This window comes from Miniopterus schreibersii, assembly GCF_964146895.1.
Source record: "Miniopterus schreibersii genome assembly, chromosome: 2".
NCBI classification, from domain to species: Eukaryota; Metazoa; Chordata; class Mammalia; order Chiroptera; family Miniopteridae; genus Miniopterus; species Miniopterus schreibersii.
Window position 1 is genome coordinate 102,624,295 of NC_138102.1, and position 23,740 is coordinate 102,648,034.

Consider the following 23,740-nt stretch of genomic DNA (forward strand, 5'->3'; position numbering starts at 1 on the left):
ATTTCTTTTAAATTCAGAATACTTGTGTCATTCATGTAAAATAGTTTGATACAGTACATTGTATGTTATAGGTTTTTTTCCCTCAAAAATGCTAAGGCTCTCCTACTCCTTCTCCTTTGCTGAAGCAAGGGCACCCTAAACAACGTGCGAACAAGTTTTAAAAAAGGAAATTAACTGAATAAAATTTTAATAGCACTACACCAACCAGCTTTAAAATCAGGACAAAATATCTGAATTGGATGCCGCACCTTTTTAAGGAAGTTACCATTCATGCTTTTTTCATCTTAAAGCATGCTCACAAATCAGCAACACCAACAGGAAAAGTAAAACACTGTCTATGACAATCATTTTAGTTTGTTTGCTGAACCAAACAGGTTTATATCAATGACAACATATTTAATTACTATCAAATAGCAGCTTTAATACCAGTCAAGTCATAGATTGAAAATAAAAACAAACTTATAAGTTGGAAATTAATCTTTGGGAGTTTTGAAACCTTTCTGGAAAAACTATGTGGCTTTTTGTACTTTCAAAAAAACCCAAGCAATAGTCTTGGTCAAAAAACACTGATTAATGTAGAAAATGAATCAACCCACTGATAAGACACTAAGATGAAAGGTGTACCAAAATAATCTCATTTTGAGTCTTGGTTATTTTGTTGAGTTAACATATACTATATGTTTCAAGTACCAGTTAAACTTTTTGTGTGTGTACTATTGGTCAGATAATGTTGTTACACTGAAAGAATTCACCACATACAACGACAAATGCTTGCCCCTAGCACATTTCACAGCTTCAACTGCTACAGACTGTCACTGAAAAAAATGCATTGGTCAGTCTGAACCATGTCAAGTAAACTATGGAAGTAGCAAATCCACAACACAAACCGTGCTAGCACTTTCTGTTCAAGTCTAACCCCAAAACAGGTATAATTTGGAAGCCACTACCCCAATCTGTGAAAAGTGGTGGAATTTGGCTACTGGACATTTTGAATATGTGGTTGTACAGTACATTCTCATGGCCCATACCAGGTTCCCGCAGAGCTGCACAGTCAGTCCTGCAGCATCAGCAACAGTGCATTGACAATATTCCAACGCAGCTCAGTACCGGTGTGTCTGATGTGAGTACTGTGGAGGCTGCTGGGAGGTAGTTGAGTAGCCCATGCTGCTCTGTGGCTGTGATGTGCTTGGTCCAGGATTGGGGTAGGCAGCATGTGGATTGGAACGCTGGAAAGGAGGGAGGGAGAGACGTGATCCATGGGTTTCCACGGGTCGGCTACAACCCGACCAGCAGGGCTGATCATGTGTGTTTGAGACGCCATTTACTTCAAGGCATTAAGAATTTAAAAGTCTTGTGCTCTGTACTAGCTTTACAATTAAAATGGCAAAACCCCAAGACCTTTTAATATCAGTTTTTCTTTATGAAGGTCAGAAGTACTGCCAGTAAATACTCAGCTGAGTCTATAACTAGGCTGTAGAGTTCAGTTTTTCTACAGCGGTAACCCCCTTTCCCTTTTTAAGCTGTTTTATATCTACTTGATAAGTAACAACTAATTTGTTTGAGACGTTTACATGTGAACTCAATGATGTATATATACACTGAGTAAGCCGAAGCAACTTACATGCAGGTCTCTTCAGTAGGAACCTCCCAACACACACATACAAATATAAATATGAATAAAAATGAATATGACATGAAAAGATACCACAGAACCATTTTCTTTGGCATTAAACTTTTCATGCCCTTTAAACTAATGAATCTTACTTTCTGCTACACGTTATATACGAAAGTAAAATTACTGAAATGTAAGAGTGGTATTCTCAGTTCTAAAAATAGCACAGGGGGAAGAACAGTGATAGAGTTTAGAGTCCTCTAATTTTGATATTATATTATTCCCATTCCTGCCCCTCTCTCATTCTATTAGCTCCCAAGATAAGACAATAAAAGATTAACGATAACTGATTCCTTTCCTCTTTCAAAGCCTTTTTAATAGATCACACAATTCTAAATTCTGCTAATCCTCGCAAAAATGTAATTTTAAAAAGAGTGGGCAGAGATCCTGTTTTTGAAATCACCCACCAAACCCAACCACAATAATAACGTGAACAGAGACACGCAGCAAGGTCTTCTTGGTTTCAGGAGCAAAGGTGAAGCGCTCTGCTCTGCCTCGCTCTAGGGGTGCCCGGGCCCTAGTGTGCACGGCGGCGCCGGCCCGCACCCTCTCTCGGTGGGCCCGGGCGTTGGTGTCCGCCCCACGCTGAAAGCCCGGCCACTCGGGACCTGCCCGGGACGCGCGCGGAGGTGGTGCGCAATTCCCCAAAGGAACTGGCAACGCCACCCGACGGGCGCCCCGAGACGGGTGCAGCAGCCTCTGCTGGGGTCCGAGGGGCGCCCCAGGCCCACCCTGCTCGCGGACGGGCACGTGGGAGCTACGGAGCCGCCCCAAGCCTCCGTGCCCGAGCCACAGGGGAGCCTGCGCTCGCCTCGGTGCGGCGGCGGCCCGCAGCGAGGCCCGCCGGGCCCCACAGAGCTCCCAAGAATTGCAGTGATGATAGTAAAAATGATACAAGCGATTCATGTAATTTTTAAGTGCTTATGTCAGGCTAGCCTGACACACATGTGGTGCCTTAGCACGCACGTGTTCCCGCATTTCATCCTTACTGCAGCCTCACACCATTACCCATAGTGTACAAATGAGGAAACTGAGGCCATGTGGATCCCTTGCTCAAGGTCACCCAGCGGTCAGTGCCTGCGCTAGGATCTGAAAGCCTGTGTTCTTCTTAATCACTATAGTATACTGACTGTTGTTTCAATATAATTTAAGATAACATTTGTTGAGCTCCTAAGTTTTATCATGTCTTCTCCTTCAACAACTGCATGTTATTTGCCAGTCTCATTTTATAAATGAAAAGCTAGAGCCAGGAAATGGTGTATTACTTGCCCACGGTCACACGGTTAATAAATGGCATAATTTAAATTCAATTATCCCAACTCCATCTGATTCAAAAGCCTAAGCTCCCTCTACTGTACCACTGTCAGCACTTTTCTATGCCAAGAACACTTCGTGTCAATGTAATTCCCCAGATACACAAAGGTCTTTTCTTAATTCCATCGCATTTTCCAATGGTCACAAACCCATGCAAATACTGGGTCAAGGGCAGGTCAATACAAAATAATCCTGAAATACCTGATAGTCTGAGGTCATGATCAGTCCACCTGAGGTAGTGGTAGGAGGAACAACTCTCACTTTTTTCAACGGGGGTCCCTGTGTGTGACTGCTGTCTTGATTCCCTGGGTGGCCAGTTCCATTAGTGTGGTTATTGCCCTGTTGCTGCTGCTGGTTCTTCTCAATTGGTTAAACAAAAAAAGAAAGTTCAACTCAGAAGGAGAACAAAATACACCCGAACCTGAAGATGTCACGGCAGCACTGACCAAAACAAGACGCTGCCGACTACTCTCTAACACTTACTTTGTCTCCTTTGTCATCCGGTTCTTCTTCTGTTAAAAATTCTCGTTTTGGGTAAGGGATTTGACAACCGGCAAAAACACTGATCACAAGAAAAAAAAAAGACTTCTGGTATAATAATCAATATTTCAAATGCTTCATTTAAGTGGTTTTCATTTTAATCTTTTAAGATGGACTTTGTCTCCATATTTATAATATAAAAACCTTTCATACAACTGGGACAGAATGAATCTTTTTTTTTCTCATCAGTGACATTACAGCAGGCCATTTAAGAACTTTTCATTGAATAAAAATAATAATCATCTAATATGACTCAACATTTTCGTTTATCCCAGCATTATTCTTTTATTTTTACAACCAAAATATAGATTCCAGCCACAATGTCACTATTCAAACACAATTGTTTTTTACCCTCCCTACCACATTTAAAATAAAAGATGGGACGGGGAACACACATTTATCTGGGAATGGGATTTGTAATTGGAACACAAAACTGTGACTGAGAGCGGTGAACAATCTCAGTGAGCAGGAGTGAGCTGCACATGAGACTCGGCCTTCACTAAACAGCTGGATGACAGCTGAAATGAACGCTAGAGACATTCGTAAAGCAACAGAGAAACAGGACACCTCTTCACTCTAAAACCCTATGTGACACTTGAGTCATCAGAGCTCATTTTTTTGCTTGTCATAAGGATTTCCGTGGGTCCCTACATAAAAGGAGTGGCAACTTGGAGTTGACAACTAAAAGAAAACAGGCCTCCCCCAATTTTATTATGCTGGTGAGTTAATAAATTGATCACTTACTCTGATGTAGGAAGTGGGTCTTCTAAGAAATAGGGATCCTGCATAGCCTGTTCTGAGGTAATTCGCTTTATTGGGTCCATGGTAAGCAACTTCTGAAGCTGAAACCGTAAGTCATCAAAATGTTACTGCATTACTTCTACTTATACCCCTCGGTACATATGTGGCAGGTATATGTTTTTCAATGAATAACACCACGATTTGGAAGGCATTTATTTCCCCAAGTTAAGATAAAAACTAATCATTAAATTTAATGTAGTAATTCACATTTTAGTCATTCTAATATTCATTATCTCTGTGGTTCTACTATAAGAAGTAACTAAACTTGTATCTTCTTACTCTAAACAATGATCTTTTCCCTGTTATCTAAATTGCTTTATCCAATTTAGAACAGGACTAAAATTCTTCTATTTTTTATTCTTTTTCAATTAAGAGGAAAAAATGTTATAAGACAAATAATACGCTACCACAAACAGCTATTTAGACTTAAATCCAAATTAATTAAAATGAAATTAAATTTAAAAATCAATTTCTTAGTCATATCAGTTACATTTCTGAAGCTCAATAGCTACATGTTGCTAGGGCTACCTTATTGCACAGCACAGCTCATCAGGGAAAGCTCTCCTGGGCAGTGCTGTACTAGTCTAAATAAATATGGTGACTGATACAGAACTTGGAAAGTACAGAGGTGTAGTTAGGTACAGAGGAGATTCTGGAAAGAGGCTGCTTGGGTTAAAATCCTGACTAGACATTTATTAGTTGAGTGACTTTGGAAAAGTTAGCTAACCTCTTTGTAACCTCATTTGTCAAATGGGGACTAAAAATAGTACCTGTTTTCAAAGGTTTGTTTTCAGGGTTAAGTGAGTGGATATATGGAAAGCAATTATAATGGTTCTTGGCACAAAGAAAGCATTATATAAGTGTTAGCTATTATTTCTATTATCATCATCACCATCATCCACCACACAAAGAAATGTCACACTAATGTGAAAACTCAGTATTTTTGGGGTTAAAACATAGTTTACTGAAGGCTCTATGAACTAGAATATTTGATTTTAATATGTGGTTTAAGAGATTATCTAAATAATGCTCTCTTTGCTTACAGCCTCTGATATAATGCAGTGGTTTTCAGACTTTAGAATACAACAGAATCACCCTGGAGCGCTTCTTAAAACAGAATGCTAGACCCTACTCCCAGGGCTCCTACTGGTCTACCTGGGCAAGCGCCCAAAGATCTGCACTGTCAACAAGTTCCCAGATTATTCTAATGCTGCGGGACTAGGGTCACACTTTGAAAACCAAGGAACTAATAGACATGTTGAGCCTTTATAGGAGGTGACACGATCAGAGGACAGGACAAAACATATTTAAAAATGCATCTCAAAATGCTTTAGATGATGAGATTTAAATTTAATTTTAATCTGATATTTTAACGAAAGCACAATTTTATTTTTAGAGTTGGAAGGGAAAGCATGGATTTGCTATTTAAAATACTCAACAACAGTTTTAATGGAGTTATAGCTGAGCTTTCAGATGGGACCACCCGAGACAGTAAAAATAAGCAGATCAGCTGCAAAGGAGGCAGATCTCTAGAGCAGCAATGGCAGTGAGCATCACCTCAGGCTACACTGAGAAGTAGTGAGTTAGGCGGGAAGAGTAATTCTCCTAAATCATGACTTTTGATCTATCACTATTATTATTCTGTAGAATAAATAAGTTCATCCTTTTGAAGGATCTAACTTACCTTCTAATTTGGGTCCTGTTGTAAGTACATTACAATAAACATTATTTGGATAATAGTACATTGTGTGGTAATATAATACGTTGAGCACTGCTTTTTAAATTGCTGACAAGATATGAAATATGTGATATATGACAATATAAAAATAAGTAGAAGATGCAGAAGCAGAAACACTAGAAGGAGAAGAAAAGCAGAAACAGAAGAAATGTTTGCCAAGTGGCATAGACTATAATAAAGGAAAGTTTAATCCTTTCAAAGTAAAAAAAATTCCCATTTTATAAACTCATTAAAAAATATTGGGAATAAAGGAGTAAAAGGATTTTAAGCCAAGCAAAATATAACCTGATTTCCCCCTTTTATGTTATATAACTTTTTTGGGAAACATAAAAGTGAAACACATTTTTAATTTTTATGGCATAAAAATGGAAATATTTTAAATAAATTTAAGTTGGCAATAGTTGAATATAATCCCATCATAAATTGTCTTGATAGTGCATGGATTAATTCAGATTCTAGGTCATCATTTTTCCAATATATACTGATAATACTGCATCTCTCATGCTCTTCCAGAAAAAGCAAATAATACACACAATCACTGAAGGACTTCTAGTACCCAAGTTTATAAGAGGTATCTTGGGAGTTAAAAATTTTATAAACAGCTTTTCAAAGAGTTGAAATACAAAATAATCTATAAAATACATTTCTGAATGGTGGAGTTATTTTCTTCTTGAGCTTCTCTGAAATTTAAAAATTTTTTAAATAACTGATGAAACCCGATAAAGTAATTTTCAAAATGCTGTCTTGACAGACTTGGTATAATGACTATCTTTAGAAAATCTAATCTAACCATGTCAAATCATGCTATGGGTTTGCAAAAACAAATATTTTGATGCCTTTACTAATATTTACTGTTAAAGTACTCTAAATGTGCTGAGTAACCATATAAATTGACCCTATAAAACCTCAGGATGGGCTAATCAGTTGGGGGGAGGGATGCATTTTATTAGTACTGTTCGCTCAAGCTTACCAAGTGGAATGCTTTACTATCTGGTTTAACTTTATGTTTTTCCATATACTTGATAAGGCTGCAGTTGGTATACCTGAAAGAGAAATACTATGAAATATCTACATTAGATTTGAGGTAAATTTTACATTGGCTGAAGTTTATCAAGCAGAATTCTTTTAATCATAATCAATATAGAATGTATATTGAAAATGGTATGATCAGTATAAAAAGAGTGGCATTAAATCAATTTTATACTTCGCTGAATATTCATATTAGTCACTTTTGAACAAATGCCACAGATTACATGCAAGATAATTTCATTAATAATATATACTGAATAGCTTTTTTCATATGCATGTTATCTCAACAATTATCTTAAATAACATATGGGTCAAAAGTTTAACTCAGCCTTAAATAAATGAAAAAGAAAAAAAAAAATTGTTATAGGTCTATAAACTGCCCTCTCCCAATCCCCTGAGCTTGCATTGTAACTAAATGAAATATTCCTTCTTTTCTATTAGAGCTTACTTAAAATTACACAACCCAGGTGGGTAGGCAAGTGCTATTTGCAAGGTTTTTTTAAATTTTTATTTCAGTCTCTTATTGCCTCAGCTATGATACTTTATAATGCATGCTTCCAGAAAGTAATAAATATGGAAAAAAATTAAGAATTTTCTCATATCCAAAACAGCTGCTAATATTAGATATTTATCTTCTTTATGTCATTTAAACATCTTAAGAAATGAAGACTGGCACAATGTAAGAAATATTCATTAGAGTAAATATGTAAAATTACTTATTAGTATAATCTTATGTTGCGTATACTATTATACTGAGTAGTCAATCTTCTCGAGTATTCTGGAAAAGCAAAACTCAACAAAAGATCTATTTTCTTTCCAACTTACGTATTTCTTCTGAAATCTTTCATTAATGTTGAATGTTCAGGCATCTTTTTTATATCTTCCCAATCTTTATCTGTGAAATACATTGATACAATTTTATGTTGTCCAGGTTCTTATTCTCAAGAACTTTAGTAAAAGTTACCTCAATTTTCATTACATTTCCTATATTTTTAACCTCCATGAAAGCACAGACTTCAAATAAATGGTCAGCAATAGTAAACATCTTATCTTGAACTGTAACTACAATTCTACCTTGCATAGCGTTAGATTTTTCTCTTTTTAATGCCTACTTTCTATGTGTTTTACTATGTATTTGTTACCTCAATTTCTATAACTAGAGGGTAATAAGTTATAGATAAACATTTCTAATATTAAATAATTCTGTTACTATTTGTAAAACCAACTTTTTTTCTTTTTCTACAAAATTTCTTGGTTAAATCAGTAACCAATCTATTGTTAAGTGTAGCATCTTCCCCTCAGTAGCTTTAAGGTTCACTTATTTTTATATGGCCCTCCTTATTGTCACCTTATTAACTACATTGCTTTACATCAGCCATCTAGGTAAGCAGTAGGAATTATCTGAAATAGAATAGAGTAGGATATAACTAGTATATTAATCAGTCAGCTGTTGCCTTGGCTAGTTTCAGTAACTAACAAAAATAACCTCAAGTACTAATATATTAGGTAGAAAACGTTCCAGCTAGTTTTGCCTGCATTAGAGTTACTCAAACAACACATGCTAGATAGCTCGTTTTCTCTGTCATTATCAGTGGACTTTTACTAGGTGCACAGCACTATAATAGGGAGCTGAACAGCACCTTTAGCTTTTAAATGGCCTTTAGAGGTTTGATTTCCTTTCAATTTACTTGTAAGAATATTTGCTATCTTCCTCCACAGATGTCACATATTATAAACTAAAGTAAACATATACTTTAAGCTCATAAATGGAATTTTCTGAACTATTTTCTTACTTCAATTTCTCTATTTTGTCAATTCAAGCTAGATATCTTGAGATAATCTTTTAACTTTTCCCTCAATTACACACTTCTTATAAAAAATTATATATCTGCCCTTCACTCTCCACCCTTAACCTGGAGCACTGCTGGGGGCAAGCAGCTGGTTTCCCCGACTGACGCTCTTGTCTGTCACTGATTTTCACAAACCACTGCCATTCTGATCTTTTAAAAATGTAACATAAACCGTGCTACTAGTTCTCATGCTTTGACCAGCATCCTCATTCTTTAGCATGCCGAATCGAAATTCTGCCGCCTGCCCTTCCAGTTCCTTAGCAGCTGAGTGTGCCCCAGCGGGCGGGCCGCACGGCAGGAATCACCCCGACAGCGGCCTCCCCACTTCCGCCCGTCGCAGGCCGCCTTCCTTTCCCTGGGACCTTAGAAATCGTGGGCCCACTCAGAAGTGGGAGCAAAGGCCGCTCTTGTCCACCTACTCAAACCATACCTATTCTTTAAATACTCTACTTCGAACAGTACAATGTAAGCTCCAAGAGGGCAAGAATCATGTCTAAGTCAACGACATTTTATATTTAACACGGTGTCTGGCCCATGACGGGTACTCAATAAATATTCAGTGAATGGAATTCCCATCAAAACAAAGCAGCCTTCAGTTTTGGAGAAAGGTAATATCTGTATAGTTATTCTGCATTTACTGATAATTAATATTCTTATACGGGAATGTGAAATTAAAACTCCCAGATATTTTTGTATTAGTCTTGAGTTATACTGACCTGAGAAAAATTCATACTAAACAATTTTAAGTAAGTACTTGACTATCCAAAATTATGTAGGTGTTTTAAACAAATTTTCATTATTCTGAACCACTGGGCAGTTTGCGGTGGCTGATGGGCTAGCATTCTGTGGTATAACAAAGGAATGGGCTATAGCTGGAGAGATCTAAGGCCCATGAGGAGACACCTGAACAACTATCTCCCTGCCGCAGGTCAGTGCAGGGAAGGTTTGTCGGTTGAATGCCCGACTTTCACCTACGTTCTGACTGTTCTAACACAACACTTAAAAGAATGTTCTTATTGACAAAGACCATAGAGCAAAACATGCTGTTATTCAATACAATGTGATTCTTTCTGTACAATGCCCTAAATAAAAACCATGTTCAAAATTTATATTCAAATGCCAAGTAATGGCAGTATTATATGTGCTGCCAGACAAAAATGCACTCTACTGAATTTTATTTGTAGTTCTCACTGGTAAGAACTAAAGGCATCCTTTTAATACAGATATTGTAAATATTTTATCATTTCAAATATTAAACAACAAAACAAAACAGAACAAAAACCAAAATGAAACAAAAATACACCCTCAAGTTCAGGAAACCTATAAATATTTTTATGCTAAAATGTGAACTCTACAAATTTTGCTATTTCTATGGATCTTTGATTAAGGCAAGTCATAAATATAAAGAATCAAGTAAGAGTAGCTTTTATCAGCTAAAAATATACACCTTTCCAATGAAGATATCCAAGTTCAAACAACAGTGATTTAAAAACAAAAACATAATGTGTACCTGCAGGAAATCCCATTACATTGAATATTCTGTCCAGCTGGTCATGGTGATAAGGATTACTAGTTTTGATGTCCTCTTGTCGACAGTGAAATATTGGTTCTGACGTTAGTAGTTCTGCAAATATACACCCTATAGCCCAAATATCTTTAAAATAAAAAGACAAAAAAAAAAAAAAAAAAAAGAAAAGAAAAAAAAAAGGAAAGGAAAAAAGAAAAAGAAAGGAGGAAAATAAAGTGGTTCTTTCCAAAAGAAAATACATTTTTATCCTGATGGGGAGTGTTTTTCTTTCCTTTCTTTCCCTAGTAAGTCATATTAATTCCAAAGCAATTATAATAATAAATATCACAGAATATGGTTTGTAAGTATAGATTCCCATTCCACCCATCCCAATTTTTCATTCCCTGTTATACCTCCACCCCACCCAGTGGCTTCGTTCCAAGATTAAATCAATTTATTAGCTACATTTTTGGCGAGTTTTAAACGCCTCAAACATTACCTTATTTGTACATACAAAGCTACATATGGAGCATAGGGACCACAAACAAACAAAACTAAACAAAAAAATAAACAAACTGAAAACTCAAAACAGCCTCTGAAATGGGGCATACTTGCCAAAAATAATCAGCACAATTCTTTGTGGTAAAAAATATTTTTTTTCTTTAGTTTGTTTATGTACTTGCTAACGTGTAAAGTCTAATAATTATGCTCCCATGTCAGCACTATTTAGCAAAGTGCTATTACAACAAGAAAAAGACAGCGACTGACCTCAAATATTCTAATGAAACAGTATTTCTACTTGAAGAGTTTTTGTTCAAAGTTTTTCTCTGTGGTATAGCAAGTGTCGCACGATTTTGCAAGGTGAACTATTTAATAGGGACCAAAAAATGGGGGTAAAATACTACCTTTAAAATGGGTACAAAGGCTGTAACTTCATAAAAATTACTTATAAAAGCCAGGTAAATGGATTTCTCTGTACACAACAAATTCCCTTCATCTGCATTAAGACGTAGGCTCACTTTCATGCATACTGCATCTGCACTCACTAGAAAGACCTATATACCAATTTAGAATTTGAAGCTGAAAGTGTTCCAGTTCTGCTCTTAACAAGTCCCTAAAATGACATTGCTACCTTCTTCATATTGAGTACCATGGTGTGCACACAGCAGATACTGACTTAACTGATACAACTCTAGTGGGATAAATAAAAATCACTTTTCTTAAAGCTGACTGTTCATCTATGTTATTAGTTGCCACTTAAATACAAAATGAGAAAAAAAATGTTAATCATAAAAACAGAATTCTTAAACTCCAAAACTGAAATATATTTAATTTAAAATTATCGCATTTACATTTCAGAGTAACAAGTTAATCATCTATTTACTTAAATATATACACCCTTACTACCAACAAGTAATTTTAAAGTGACACTATTTGCTTATCCATTTACCCTACATTAGAGAACCAAGCCTAGCCAATATCACCATATGGGAAAGTCTCAGCAGGAAATGTAAACCAAGCTCTTTCATTTTTAATGTCAGAAAGTAAATGGGAAAATTAGGGAGATTGTGATTAATTCTTTGTACATGGGTACCCCATATAAACCTGACCTTTGATCATCTTAATCAAATGAAAGATAGGCAAGCAAGCAGGATCACAAAAAGGGCTGACAGGTCAGCCTACATTTTTAAAACTCTACTCATAGCACCCAAAAGACAATGTAACAAGTCCCTCTGGTTAGCTAGGCAAAATTCTAAAGAAGAAAATAAAATATGTAAAGCAAGCTAAGAGATGAGTAAGTGATCTAGGTATCCTTAAAGTACGCTGCTTTTACAATAAAAAATCACGAAAGAATAGTTTATTGAACCTTGCTTAACCTCACCCTAATAACCTCTTTCTTTATATCTCTTCTATTATTTTTCACTTTTATCAATTTTGCCAACCTTCCTTCCTTCAAAATCCTGATCCAGACATGAATCATGAATTTGAGTTTGCTGGTCAGGCCATCATTTCAGACAAATTCTAACATTTGTAAATAGTCTCTCCTTCCTATCATGCCTATTTTGACAGAAAGTCCTCTCCTGCTCACCTATCTGCTTAACTCCTTTTAGAAAGATTTTCTTTTAAATTAAAAACATGTAAGTTCCACCTACTTCTCAAAATCTGTGACATCATGTGTAGCTATTCAATTAACCAGGCAAAGTAGATAGCAACCAGCATGCTACATAGACCCAAATGGGGGAGAAAAATATTTGTTAAATAATGTTTTAATCAATAGGTGTATTAATAGCAAGCTTCTAGCTTAATAAAAGTCAATTCTCTTTCCTATTTTATCATATATTTTCCATTTTATAAAATGCTACATAATCAGTGGGCATTCAGTTGAGGACAAAATCTGAGCTTGAAAGTCCGTACTTCAGTAAAACTTAAGACTCCTTTACTATTAATGAATTAAAAATTAATAACCCTCTTTCTGCCTTCTCCACAAAGTCAATCAAACAAACTAAACCCCAAACACTCAAAAATGAATTTAACTTTGTCCCTGGGAGTCCAGTGCTTACTAACCTATTACTTCCTCTCTTTGGTTTAATGATTCAGCTTGCAGTTCTGAACAATAGAATAAATGACCATAGCACTAAAATCTGTTTGTAATAGAAAGTGGGAATATGTTAGTTGGATGTTCAGATTTTTTTCCCTATGCTCTTTCTTATTAGCCTTCAGTTTAACATAACCCACCAAACTCCACTAGCAGATTTAACCTTTCTAAATGATGCCCAGGTATTTGTGTATAAACTGAACCACACAGGCTCTTCTATCATCTGTTCACACTACAACTACCTGACACGGAAGGCAACCTGCTAGGGAAGTTCTTGGTACGCAGCTTTCATGGTGATGTGGGAACCTGTTGAATACTTTAATGGACTCTTAGGCTACCTGCATAGGTCATGGGAAGAATGGGATTGTGTGGGAGAGACTGAAATCAAGGAAGAAATTTAATTTTTTGCTCCTTTATTCTATTTTTTAAAAATTATATTAAAAACGGTTTATGTATAATTTCTCTCTCTCTCAAACAAAAATGCAATTTGTAAGATACCAATATAACTTTTTTTGAGCTAATGTTTTCATAGAAGACTGTTCTTGGCCAAGTGAGGTGGACACAGGGTGGGGAGCACCACTGCAGAGGGACTGTCACTGACCTGAGTTTCAATCATTTGCACCCAAGTCAGAAACTTCTGTGATCTCCCTATCTCAGAAGGCAGTTGTTTTTACCTAAAGTCATAGGAGCTCTCAGAGTTGATGGGATCTAAGAGATGAGTTAGGCTAAATTCTCATTTTCACAAAATGAGGCTAAAGGAATAAATGCCTTGAACGCACGCACACACATGTACCCCCCCCCCCCCCCCCAGAGTGACAGAGCTAAGGCTACAAGTCAGATAGCTAGTCTTTGTTACTGCTATTGTTTAAAGTTAACAAAATTATTTTATGCATATATTCATACTGTTTTCTCAACTGGAATGGACATCCTTTCAACTACATAATTTGCATTCATTTTCATTTTTCTTAAGTTTAAAAAAGTTTAACTTATTCAATAAACTTTAATGTTGATGAGAAGGAAAAAGGAAAAAAGTATGAAGAAAGGCATTCTCTTTCCCAAATTATAAAGTCGTTTGAATAAAGGAATCTACCTAACTCCTGATAGTTTAGCTTTGTGACAAAGAGCCCTTGCATTAAAACTGCTAGATTGTAGAATAAAGTGAATAACAGGTTATACAAATCTTAATGTTCACAGTAAAATACAAGTTTATTAAGAAAAAAGAAAAAGATAATAATGAACCAGAGTGACAAGCTTCGGTGATAGTACATTTCTGGTTTTTTTAAATTTTTATTTATTGATTTTAGGGAGCGAGAGAAGGCGGGTGGGAGTGTGTGGGTGGGTGGGGGGAGAGATCTGTTGTCCCACTTACTTATGCACTCACTGGCTGCTTCCTGCGTGTGCCCTGACCCGGCACCGAACCCAAGACCTTGGCATACCAGGATAATGCTCTAGCCCACTGAGCTACCTGGCTAGGGTCAACAGTATATTTCTTACTTTATTTAGAGGAATTCAAAGCCTCAAGTTTTCTGTTAATAGCAGCTAAGTTTAGGTAATCACTTCCTATTTGTATGGTCTGTTAACACGTCTTAATAAAAGTAACAATGCTTTTAAATATTCATTTTCTAGGTAGAAAAAATAGCTATGTATCATATTAGTTTATATGCTTTTTAATTACATTTAGAATGTACTTGTAAAAAAGATAACCAAATGTGTGTTTAGGTAATAATATGTAACTCAAAAACAGAACTACCTTCAATAATCTTTACTTTTCCTTCTGACTTTTGAAAATATATGCATTTTATTTTGGAATTACTTCAGATTTGTAGAAAAGTCACAAAGATAGCTGAGAAGTCCCATATCTACCTTAATTTTTCAATAAAATAAAATGTGATCTCAAAGCTGGAATGAAGAGTAGTGAACATCAAGATTTTTTGAAAGAAGACGTGTTGGATTCAAGACTGATACTGGGAAATGATCACAGATATTTCTCCTTTTGCCTTCTTGACTGTACATTGAAATGGCAACAAAGTAATAAAGGTATAAACCCACAGAAATAACAAGAACAGGATTCATTCACTTACTCAACAGAGTACTAAGTTCTCATTATGTGCTTTCTGGGCACTGGCCTACCACCGGGAACAGCTAGGACAGGTCGGTGTGCTCAGGGGACTTAGGCACTGTTCACTGCTAGCGAGACAGGACAGACCTGTGATGGGGACGGGGGGACGGTTACTTTAGACTGTGTGATCAAGGAAGTTCTCTGTGAAGAGGTAGTGTTTTGACTACGATCTGAATGAAAAGAAGAGACTGGCCATGTGAAGACCTGATCTAGGTACACATATGTAAAAATATTTCTGGAACACGAAAGGCGGATGTAACAGTACAGAGAAGGCCCTAGGCCACAATATTACTGTTAAGTGGGAAGCAGAATTGTCCTGCACAACTCTGGGAAGATATTGTACTTCAAAACACCAACTACAAAGTCTGTACATATTTGCGATTCGCATTTGGGAATCTAAGTATGTGGAGGGACAAGTCATACGCTGATTTTTGATAGTGCAGGTGGGTGTTGCCCAACCCCTGCACTGTTCAAGGGTCAGCTGTATTTTGAGGAGCTGATCTTCCTCCTGCCACTCTCCTCCGCTGCCCTGGGGTACCAGGTACACACAGACTGGGCCCAAAGTGGGAGAATTCTTCCTTTAAAGAATTTGAATGGTCACAGAGCAAAGACTTGTGCACACTGGCATTTAGGGTTTCCCTAGTTAATGGCAATTCTCTCTGCTGGACCACCCTAAAGTAAAGTCCTACGATCTATGTACACAAAGTTCCCAAGCAGCTTTTTATAATCAGATTCTTAAATACAAAAAGACAATCAAGGGTCAACAAGCAGTTGAAGAACACTTGCCACATGGAAGGAAGTAATCCAGACATATAAATAAAAAGAGTGCCTACAGAAAACACAGATAATTATTCCAGGAATACAACAAATTACAAACTATTAAAAAGCACTGCTATCACTGTCTTAAGAGATATTTGGGAAGCTTTTTTTTTCATAAAACAATACAAGATGTTATGAAAAATTAATAATCAGAGAGTAAGAAGGGGCTCTTGGAAATAAAAAAGACAAAGGGAAGAAAACATGAGAAGAAAAGTGGTATAAAAGCTCAATCCAAGAAGTCCAACATCTGTCTACACTTAGTTTAGGAGAGAAAGAAATAGGGATGTAGGAAATAAACTTCAGATTGAATGTGTCTACCAAGCAGCCAGTACATCCATGTGAAATATAAGGATAAGAAATCCTATTTTGTTTTCAGAAAGACAAAAACCTCAGGTAATCTATGAATCAATGAGAGTAAGCTTGGCACGAGACATTTCATTAGCGACACTGATGCGAGAAGACAATGAGGAGCACTGCCACATTCTGAGGGAGAAGATTTGGCACCTAGAATTTAAACCCTGGCAAACTGTCAATTACGCTGAAGACATTTTTCAGAAATACAAGAACTGGAGAATTTTACCTCTAAGACACCCTCCCAAAGGCAGTTACCTGAGAATATGCTGTAGGAAAATAAGAAATGAGACAGTGAAATCCAGAAAGGAACAGATCCAACAAAGAGGAATAAAAAAGAAAGAAAGAAAAAGCCGGATAAAACACAATCCAGAACAGAGCAAAACACAGAAAACTTCAGGATGGAGTATCCAAGAAAAGAAAGGTGGATTTAATACTATCCTGGAGAACACAGAACAAGTTAAATAAGCAATAAAGACACACAATAAAGGCAAAAAGATGCAAAGCACATAAATTTATGGTAAAAGGACTGTAGCACCTGAACACTGAATCTATTACAATATAAACCACGGGAATTATGGCTTGCAAACAGAAAATAAATGTTGCAATCATCAACAAAGTATTAGTACCAATGATGACAATGATATTACTAATATAGCTTATAAATTGAGAGGTAGGTGGGGAAAAAAGTGTAAGAGCACTAATTTCCTAATACTTCATAATAGGGAGGTAATCAATATTATCAAAAATTTTAAAGTGAATCAAAGTGTTCTAAACTACTACTTTTAAAAATAATATTTCTTCCTTAACTTTAAGGGAATCTTTTAGGAGCTAATATTTGAAAAAAAATTGTCTGAAGTTCAATGATTTAGAAATGTTACTGTGCTTCCTTCTCCTTTCAAGTAAAATTTAAAATCCTTTTTACTTAGTGTGCATAGTATGATCCCATATATTTAAAATGTTTTTAATATCTATTTATCTATCAGAGAGATCTGTCTGGAACGATATACCCCTAGTGCTAATGATGATATTTCTAGGTAGTAGAATTTTAGGTTAGTTTTGCTCTTACTTTTATAATTTTCTGTTACTTGATTTAAAAATATGTAGAAATATGTATATTTTACAACAACAAAGCCACTTTTAAAACATCATAGAATTTTAATTAGTTCTACTCACCGATAGCTTTGGTATAATGTCTCGCTCCAAGAAGTAATTCTGGGGCTCGGTACCAGAATGTTACAACTACTGGATCCAAATCTGCTAAAGGCTTCAAAGGTGAATTAAATAACCGGGCAAAGCCCATATCAGCTGTAAAAAACAAAACAAACAAACAAAAAAATGAAGAATGTTAAGTAAATAGATTTTAATAAATTTAATTGATTACTCTAATTTTACCATTGTTATTTAGTAAGTTACGAAAATGTGCTGAATTCTGGGAGAAAAACCCCACAAAACCTAAAGATAAAACAAGTTGGAGATCTTCGTTCTTTGCAAACTATCGTCACTCACTCTTCAACTGGGTTAGAGACAGGCTGTGAGGCCAGAGGTCAAGGGTGACCCTACTCCTCTGGGCAGGTTTCTTTCCGTCTGTCATACCACCACTGGGGACAGGATTGTTAAGCTGCATTTCCATTCTTTGCATTGGTCAAAAGCACTGAGAAACTAGATCTGAGTAAAACTTTCCATTATTGCATCAATAAGCCTGTTTACTGGTATAATCAAAAGTTGGCTAGACAGTATGTTAACACCACTATTTCCCCCCATTTATTTGGGTTGAATTTTACTAACTTAAGAATCATAATATTTTGTTAAGCTGGAAAAATACTGAGTCATATAATTCAATCAATCACCTCCTTTTCCAAATGAGAAAACTGAGGTTACCAGAAATTAAGTGATTTGACAAATGCCAGCCCTCACATCTGGGAGCTGGAGCTGTGGTGAGATACATTCATGGCATGTAACATGTTTCATATGTAGTGTAGTTATTCAGGCAAGGCTGTTTATCCTACTAAACTGTAATCTTGTTAAAGGCAAAAATTATGTCTTTTTCATCTCTCTATCCTTTTTAGTATCAAGTATGGTGTCATTACGCATAGCTTTTGGCAAATACATGCTGAATGAAAAACCACTACCATACCACCAATTCAAAAATTTCAAGATTCATCCACCATTTGTTTAGTTTTGTTTTCCTAATATACATTTTTAATGAACTAGGCCCTAGTCTAATCTAGTTAATTATGGAGGTTTAAAAAGAACACAGAAATTTGGCAAAGAATTAAAACCATGAGTCAGATGACTAAGTACTGGTTTATAGAAGACTGATATTTCTTCTTAAATGTGAATGCTTTTAAGCCGTTAGTGCCCCCCAAACCTGCCAACATTATATACATTACACAGAAGTATAATTCCAAAATAGATTATCTTAATATATGTTTTCCTCAAATTTTACAGTAAAGAACACATCTGTCACTACTGTTTGGCTGGGTCTTTATATTTTGCATGCTTTGAACTTATATTTAAATTTGGTGCCACCAGACTGGATTGGACAAAATCCTTTAAAAGCACACGTGAGGACTCAACAGTCATTTGATGACAGTTCTAACAGGGCCTGGTTCTCCAGGGAAGTCAATGGCTAGGAGTACTTTGAGGTACATCAAATGTTATCACTACTAAAAATTTTGCAAAGTTTGTATCATAAAAGAGTATATTTGAGTCTAATTAAAAGTAGAAAGTGAGATTTGGAGAATTTACAGAGGAGGACAGGGGTGAGGAGTTAGGAACACCTACGTTTTGGTTGGAGAAGTGGCACAAATCAGCGTATAATTCTAACTCGTGTTAAACCATGCAATCAGAAACTACTATTTACTTTGTTAAATACTCCCACAATCCTGCTGCCTTTAAATTAATACAATTCAGTTGCAACATTTCTTCTACCCACACACAAAACAAACTAAATGCGACAAAAACAACTTGGAAATGACAATGAAAAAAATAACCAGTTAGGATAAATTAATTTAATTATATCCTTATAGGTTATCAGATCGAAGATGGGTAAAATTTCGTTTTGATATTTTTTTTAAAAGCTGTTTAAAAACATGCCTAGGTACAGAATACTCATTAATTTTTTTTCCCATCAGGCAAAGGCCTGCTACAAGACATGCTTGTTATAGCTTACGGTTCTGTACCTATCTGGCCTCGTGGTTTTCCTAGTTTGTAATTCCTAATCTGGATGAGGTCAACAGAGGCATATGTTCTGATCTGATCGGGCTCAGGTGAACAGGACTGGTTTATTTACTAGTATGCTGTATGCCCTTGGGACTGAAGGTGAGGCTGGCGTCTAACATAGATAGAAGCCACTCACCTCTACAGGCTGTTTTTGATGAAGGTAAAGGTTTCTAAAAAACTTGCATGCTTATTTTATAACCATAACACTTCAGTCTGTAAAGATTGTCTGACACCTTAGAGAGTGTGAAACGCTTTTCACTTTTAATGCATATTCTTTAAAAATGGCTTCAAGCATATGGAGGCACATGAACATATGCATATTATTAAAGCAAAAACTAGAAGTGATACAGCTGCCTACAAAATCTTAAGAGTGCTACACTGTGACTTATCAAAGATATAACATACCAATTTTTACTCTTCCTCGCTCAGGACCTTCACCCATAACTAAAATATTAGCAGGTTTCTGTGGAAACAAAATAGTGTTTTTTTTCAGTAGACAATAGTGGTTTCTTTCAAATAGACAATATGCCAATATAACATAAATCCACCTTTTTAAAAACCTCATTTACTTAAAAATTAAAATCAAATACAGAAATTCACCAAAGAAACTTTATGTGTATATATGCAAAGCAATATACAATCTTCATGAAGGCCCAAATGTGGCAGTGCTTCTCTGCATGCGAGCTATGGCTTTCCTGGCCCTTTTATCAGTCTGTGCTCACAACTGTGAACCATCTGACAAAGTTATGATGTTGTGGTTCCTTTTAACTCTTTCAATTATATAAAACGTCCTGAAACTTTAAGAAATAATGAATTTTCAAAGATAATTTAATACTAAGTAGCAAATTAATTATAGGGAAGGAGTCACCTGATACCCTTCTTTGGAAACAGCAAGCTATGGATCTATGTTTCAACAAAACAATTATAGCAAAATCAATTTAATAAAGTCTTTTCTAAATGAGTTCGTGAAGTATAAGGAATTTTCCATGACCTGACAGTTTTGAAATTTTTATTTTTAAATAAAAAAGGAAACTAAAAATTTAAAGTGAGATTTTTACAAAGTAATATTTTAAACAGTTTTAAATCTCCAAAAATAATATACAGGATTAACTATATCTAAAATGTTTAGTGGTGTCCACTATACTAACATAAGGGGCTGATCTCTCTCCAAGAAGGGGGAGGAAAAGGGGATAAAGGAAGAAAGGGAAGGGGGGGGGGATGGCAGATGGAGGAGGGGGGAAGGGGAGGAGGGGGAGGGGAAGAAGCTATCCCCACACCTTACTCCTCCTGCTACACTAATTCTACCAGTCCGCTAGGTAAGAGTGAAACTATATTAGGATGCCTTCCGAGCACTTAAAGCAAACTTAAAGTCAAAGAGTTTAATGAAGGCTGCTTCTAGTGATAAATAGTTCACAGGCTTCCCTAACCTACTTAGTGATAGCCCCTGTACTATTACTGACAAAATGTAACTTACATTTTTCTACCAACTACTAAAGATCAAAATTATTTTTTATCTCCAGCAAAAATAAAAAATATTGCTGAAGTGGTAGCATGTACATTTCAGAGATTAAACATTTGTACATTTTTTAGGGTGAGGAGACTAGGTACCAGAGAGATTAAATGACTTGCCTTAAGCATAACCAACAAGACTGGGGGAGCAGCAGAATCTATCCCATTTCTGAATAGTCTAGTGCTCCCTTCTTAATATATTATTCTGAAAGTAACTTTATGTAGCTAGTTTTTAAATTAATACGTATTACTGCAAGAGTAATAATGATGTTTTATTTAAGAAGAAGTTTTCAGAACCTCTGTCATCACTACACACACACACTCCTAACCACTGAGATAACTAAGTACCGAAAGGAGCTACAGTAGTAACAACAGCCCCTGTGAGCTACACGCTTTTGTGCACTGTTAATGGATCAACACTGGTTCAGTCTCTGCAGAGACTCGGAGCTCAGCCTACTTCAAAATGAAACCAGGTCTCTGAGTCTTGTACAAAACGTTGAAGGCAGAGGGGAGCTTTCCAAGAGGAATAAGGCAGCATTTCTATCTGGCTGATGGGAAACGCTTGCTCTCAACTCACAAGGTGGACTCAGGAGGGTACTTTCATGTTTGCTAGAACTCTCTTCTCATGGCTCCCCAGGGCAGGACTCCCTAAAAATCTCTTAAATACATTCCCGACTCTTTAACCCCACTTTGAGTCTCTTCCCATCAAGTCTATCTCCCCTACTGATGCCAGGGTTAACTTTCTAAAAGACAAAGCTGATCGTGTCACTCCCTTGCTTAAACTCTTCCACAGTAACAAAAAAATTATTACAAGACTTGGGGAAAAGAGCAGAACACAAAATGATACAAATCTGTGATTATAACTGCTTTTAAAAAGTGCCCAGAAGGACTAGAACAAAAAAGAGACAGAGATATGGATGAACCTTTTCAAAAATATCTTTGAATGCTTTTGCTATGCTTTATTATCACTAAAATATTATTTCAAGTTTAATTGGTCCCCTCACCAAATGTGAACAAACTCCAAAGTCTTTATGATGGGATGTAAGGCATAAGCTCATTCCCACCAACCCCTGGAGCCCCATTTCCCACTACCTCACACTGCTCCTGCAACATGTATATTTTCAGTTTCTATAACTATAGGCTTTTCACAACTGTATCATTGCTATCCCATTATTTCTGCCCCCAAAAGTCCTATTCTTTGTGCTACTTGGAAAAATCTGATTCTTTTTGCCCCTTAATGACACAAATAATACATGAATATATTCTGATTATAAACAGTGCAAACTACGAAGTCACATACAGTTAGAAAAGGCCCATTCACCACCCTCACTCCTTCACCACACCCCAAATCCCGCTCCCTTCTCCAGAGGTACAAATTAACCCATTTGCTGGGATCACTTTTTCTACCACTAGAGTGCTCGATCCTAAATGATTATCTCCAAATCTGGCAAAAACACAAGTATACATGGGCATCTCTCTCCTACTTCTATTTGGACGGAGGGGGGGAGGAGGGAATCACGTGTTTTGCCTTCTGAGTCACTCAGCAGCTGGGCCCAGAACAGAGAAGCCCTGGATGGAAGTTATTGGTCAGCCTGCTATTGGGCAAAGAGGAAAAATCTCCCTTCTCTCGCTCTTCATTTTATTCTAGACTTACTGGACTGGCCCAGTTCCAAACTTGGAGCTGAGTATTAGTAGGGAGTAAACCGTTTCTTTGTCAAGGTCTGGCCTAGTATTAGGGGTTAGGGCCAAAGTTCTAGTTCATTAAAAATTAATTTGCTAGGCAGCTCACTGTCTATTGTATGAACGGAAGCAGGTCCTAGGCAAAGCCATACCTACTTCTACTTAAAAATACCTCTACCTTTCTGCAAATTAAAACCATAATGAGATATTACCTCACACCTGTCAGAATTGCTATCATCAATCATCCACAAACAAGTGCTGTCGAGGGTGTGGAGAAAAGGGAACCCTCCTTGTGCACTGTTGCTGGGAACGCAGACAGGTGCAGCCACTATGGAAAAGTTTAGAGGGTCGGCAAAAAATTAAAAACGGAATTGCCTAATACGACCCAGTGATTCCACATCTGGGTATATATCAGAAGAAACCCAAAACACTAATTCAAAAGAATATGTGCCCCCCATCTTCATTGCAGCATTATTTACAACAGTCAAGATATGGAAGCAACCTAAGTGCCCAACAATAAATGAGTGCATAAAAATGCTGAGGTGCATATACACAATGGAATATTAGTCATAAAAAGAATAAAATCTGACCATTTGCAACAGCATGGATGGACCTAGAGGGTATTATGCTAAGTCAAATAAGTTGGTGAGAGAAAGACAAATGCCATATAATATCACTTATATGTGGAGTCTAAAGAACAAAATAAGTGAACAAACAAAACTGAGACACATAGATACAGAGAACAGACTGAAGGTTGCCAGAGGGGAGTTGGGGGACTGGGTAAAAGTGGTGAAGGAATTAAGAAGTACAAATTGGTAGTTACAAAATACTCACGGGGATGGAAAGTACAGCATAGGGGATATAGTCAATACTGTAACACTGTAATAACTATATAATACTGTAATACTGTAATAATACTGTAATAACTGTAGAATACTGTATAATACTGTAATAACTATGTATGGTGCCAGGTGGGTACTTTAAATATAG

At 36.4% G+C, this 23,740-nt stretch overlaps 1 protein-coding gene across 6 annotated transcripts in view; it reads right to left on the reverse strand.

Annotated features, from left to right (window-relative positions):
* Window positions 1-294: 294 nt before the first annotated feature.
* CDK8 (cyclin dependent kinase 8) overlaps window positions 295-23,740 on the reverse strand; it is a 124,761-nt gene continuing 101,315 nt past the window's right edge. For 2 of the 6 annotated variants that reach the window (XM_081127166.1, XM_081127163.1), the window contains 9 exons: window positions 19,967-20,024; window positions 17,513-17,644; window positions 10,455-10,598; window positions 7,920-7,989; window positions 7,036-7,108; window positions 4,271-4,368; window positions 3,470-3,548; window positions 3,188-3,346; window positions 295-1,226 (listed from right to left, as the gene is read on the reverse strand). In XM_081127166.1, the coding sequence (XP_080983292.1) occupies window positions 1,101-1,226; window positions 3,188-3,346; window positions 3,470-3,548; window positions 4,271-4,368; window positions 7,036-7,108; window positions 7,920-7,989; window positions 10,455-10,598; window positions 17,513-17,644; window positions 19,967-20,024 (939 nt within the window). In that variant the 3' untranslated portion in view covers window positions 295-1,100. The remainder of the gene's footprint in view (window positions 1,227-3,187; window positions 3,347-3,469; window positions 3,549-4,270; window positions 4,369-7,035; window positions 7,109-7,919; window positions 7,990-10,454; window positions 10,599-17,512; window positions 17,645-19,966; window positions 20,025-23,740) is intronic. The other 4 variants (XM_081127167.1, XM_081127164.1, XM_081127165.1 and 1 more) reach the window with 3 other exon arrangements.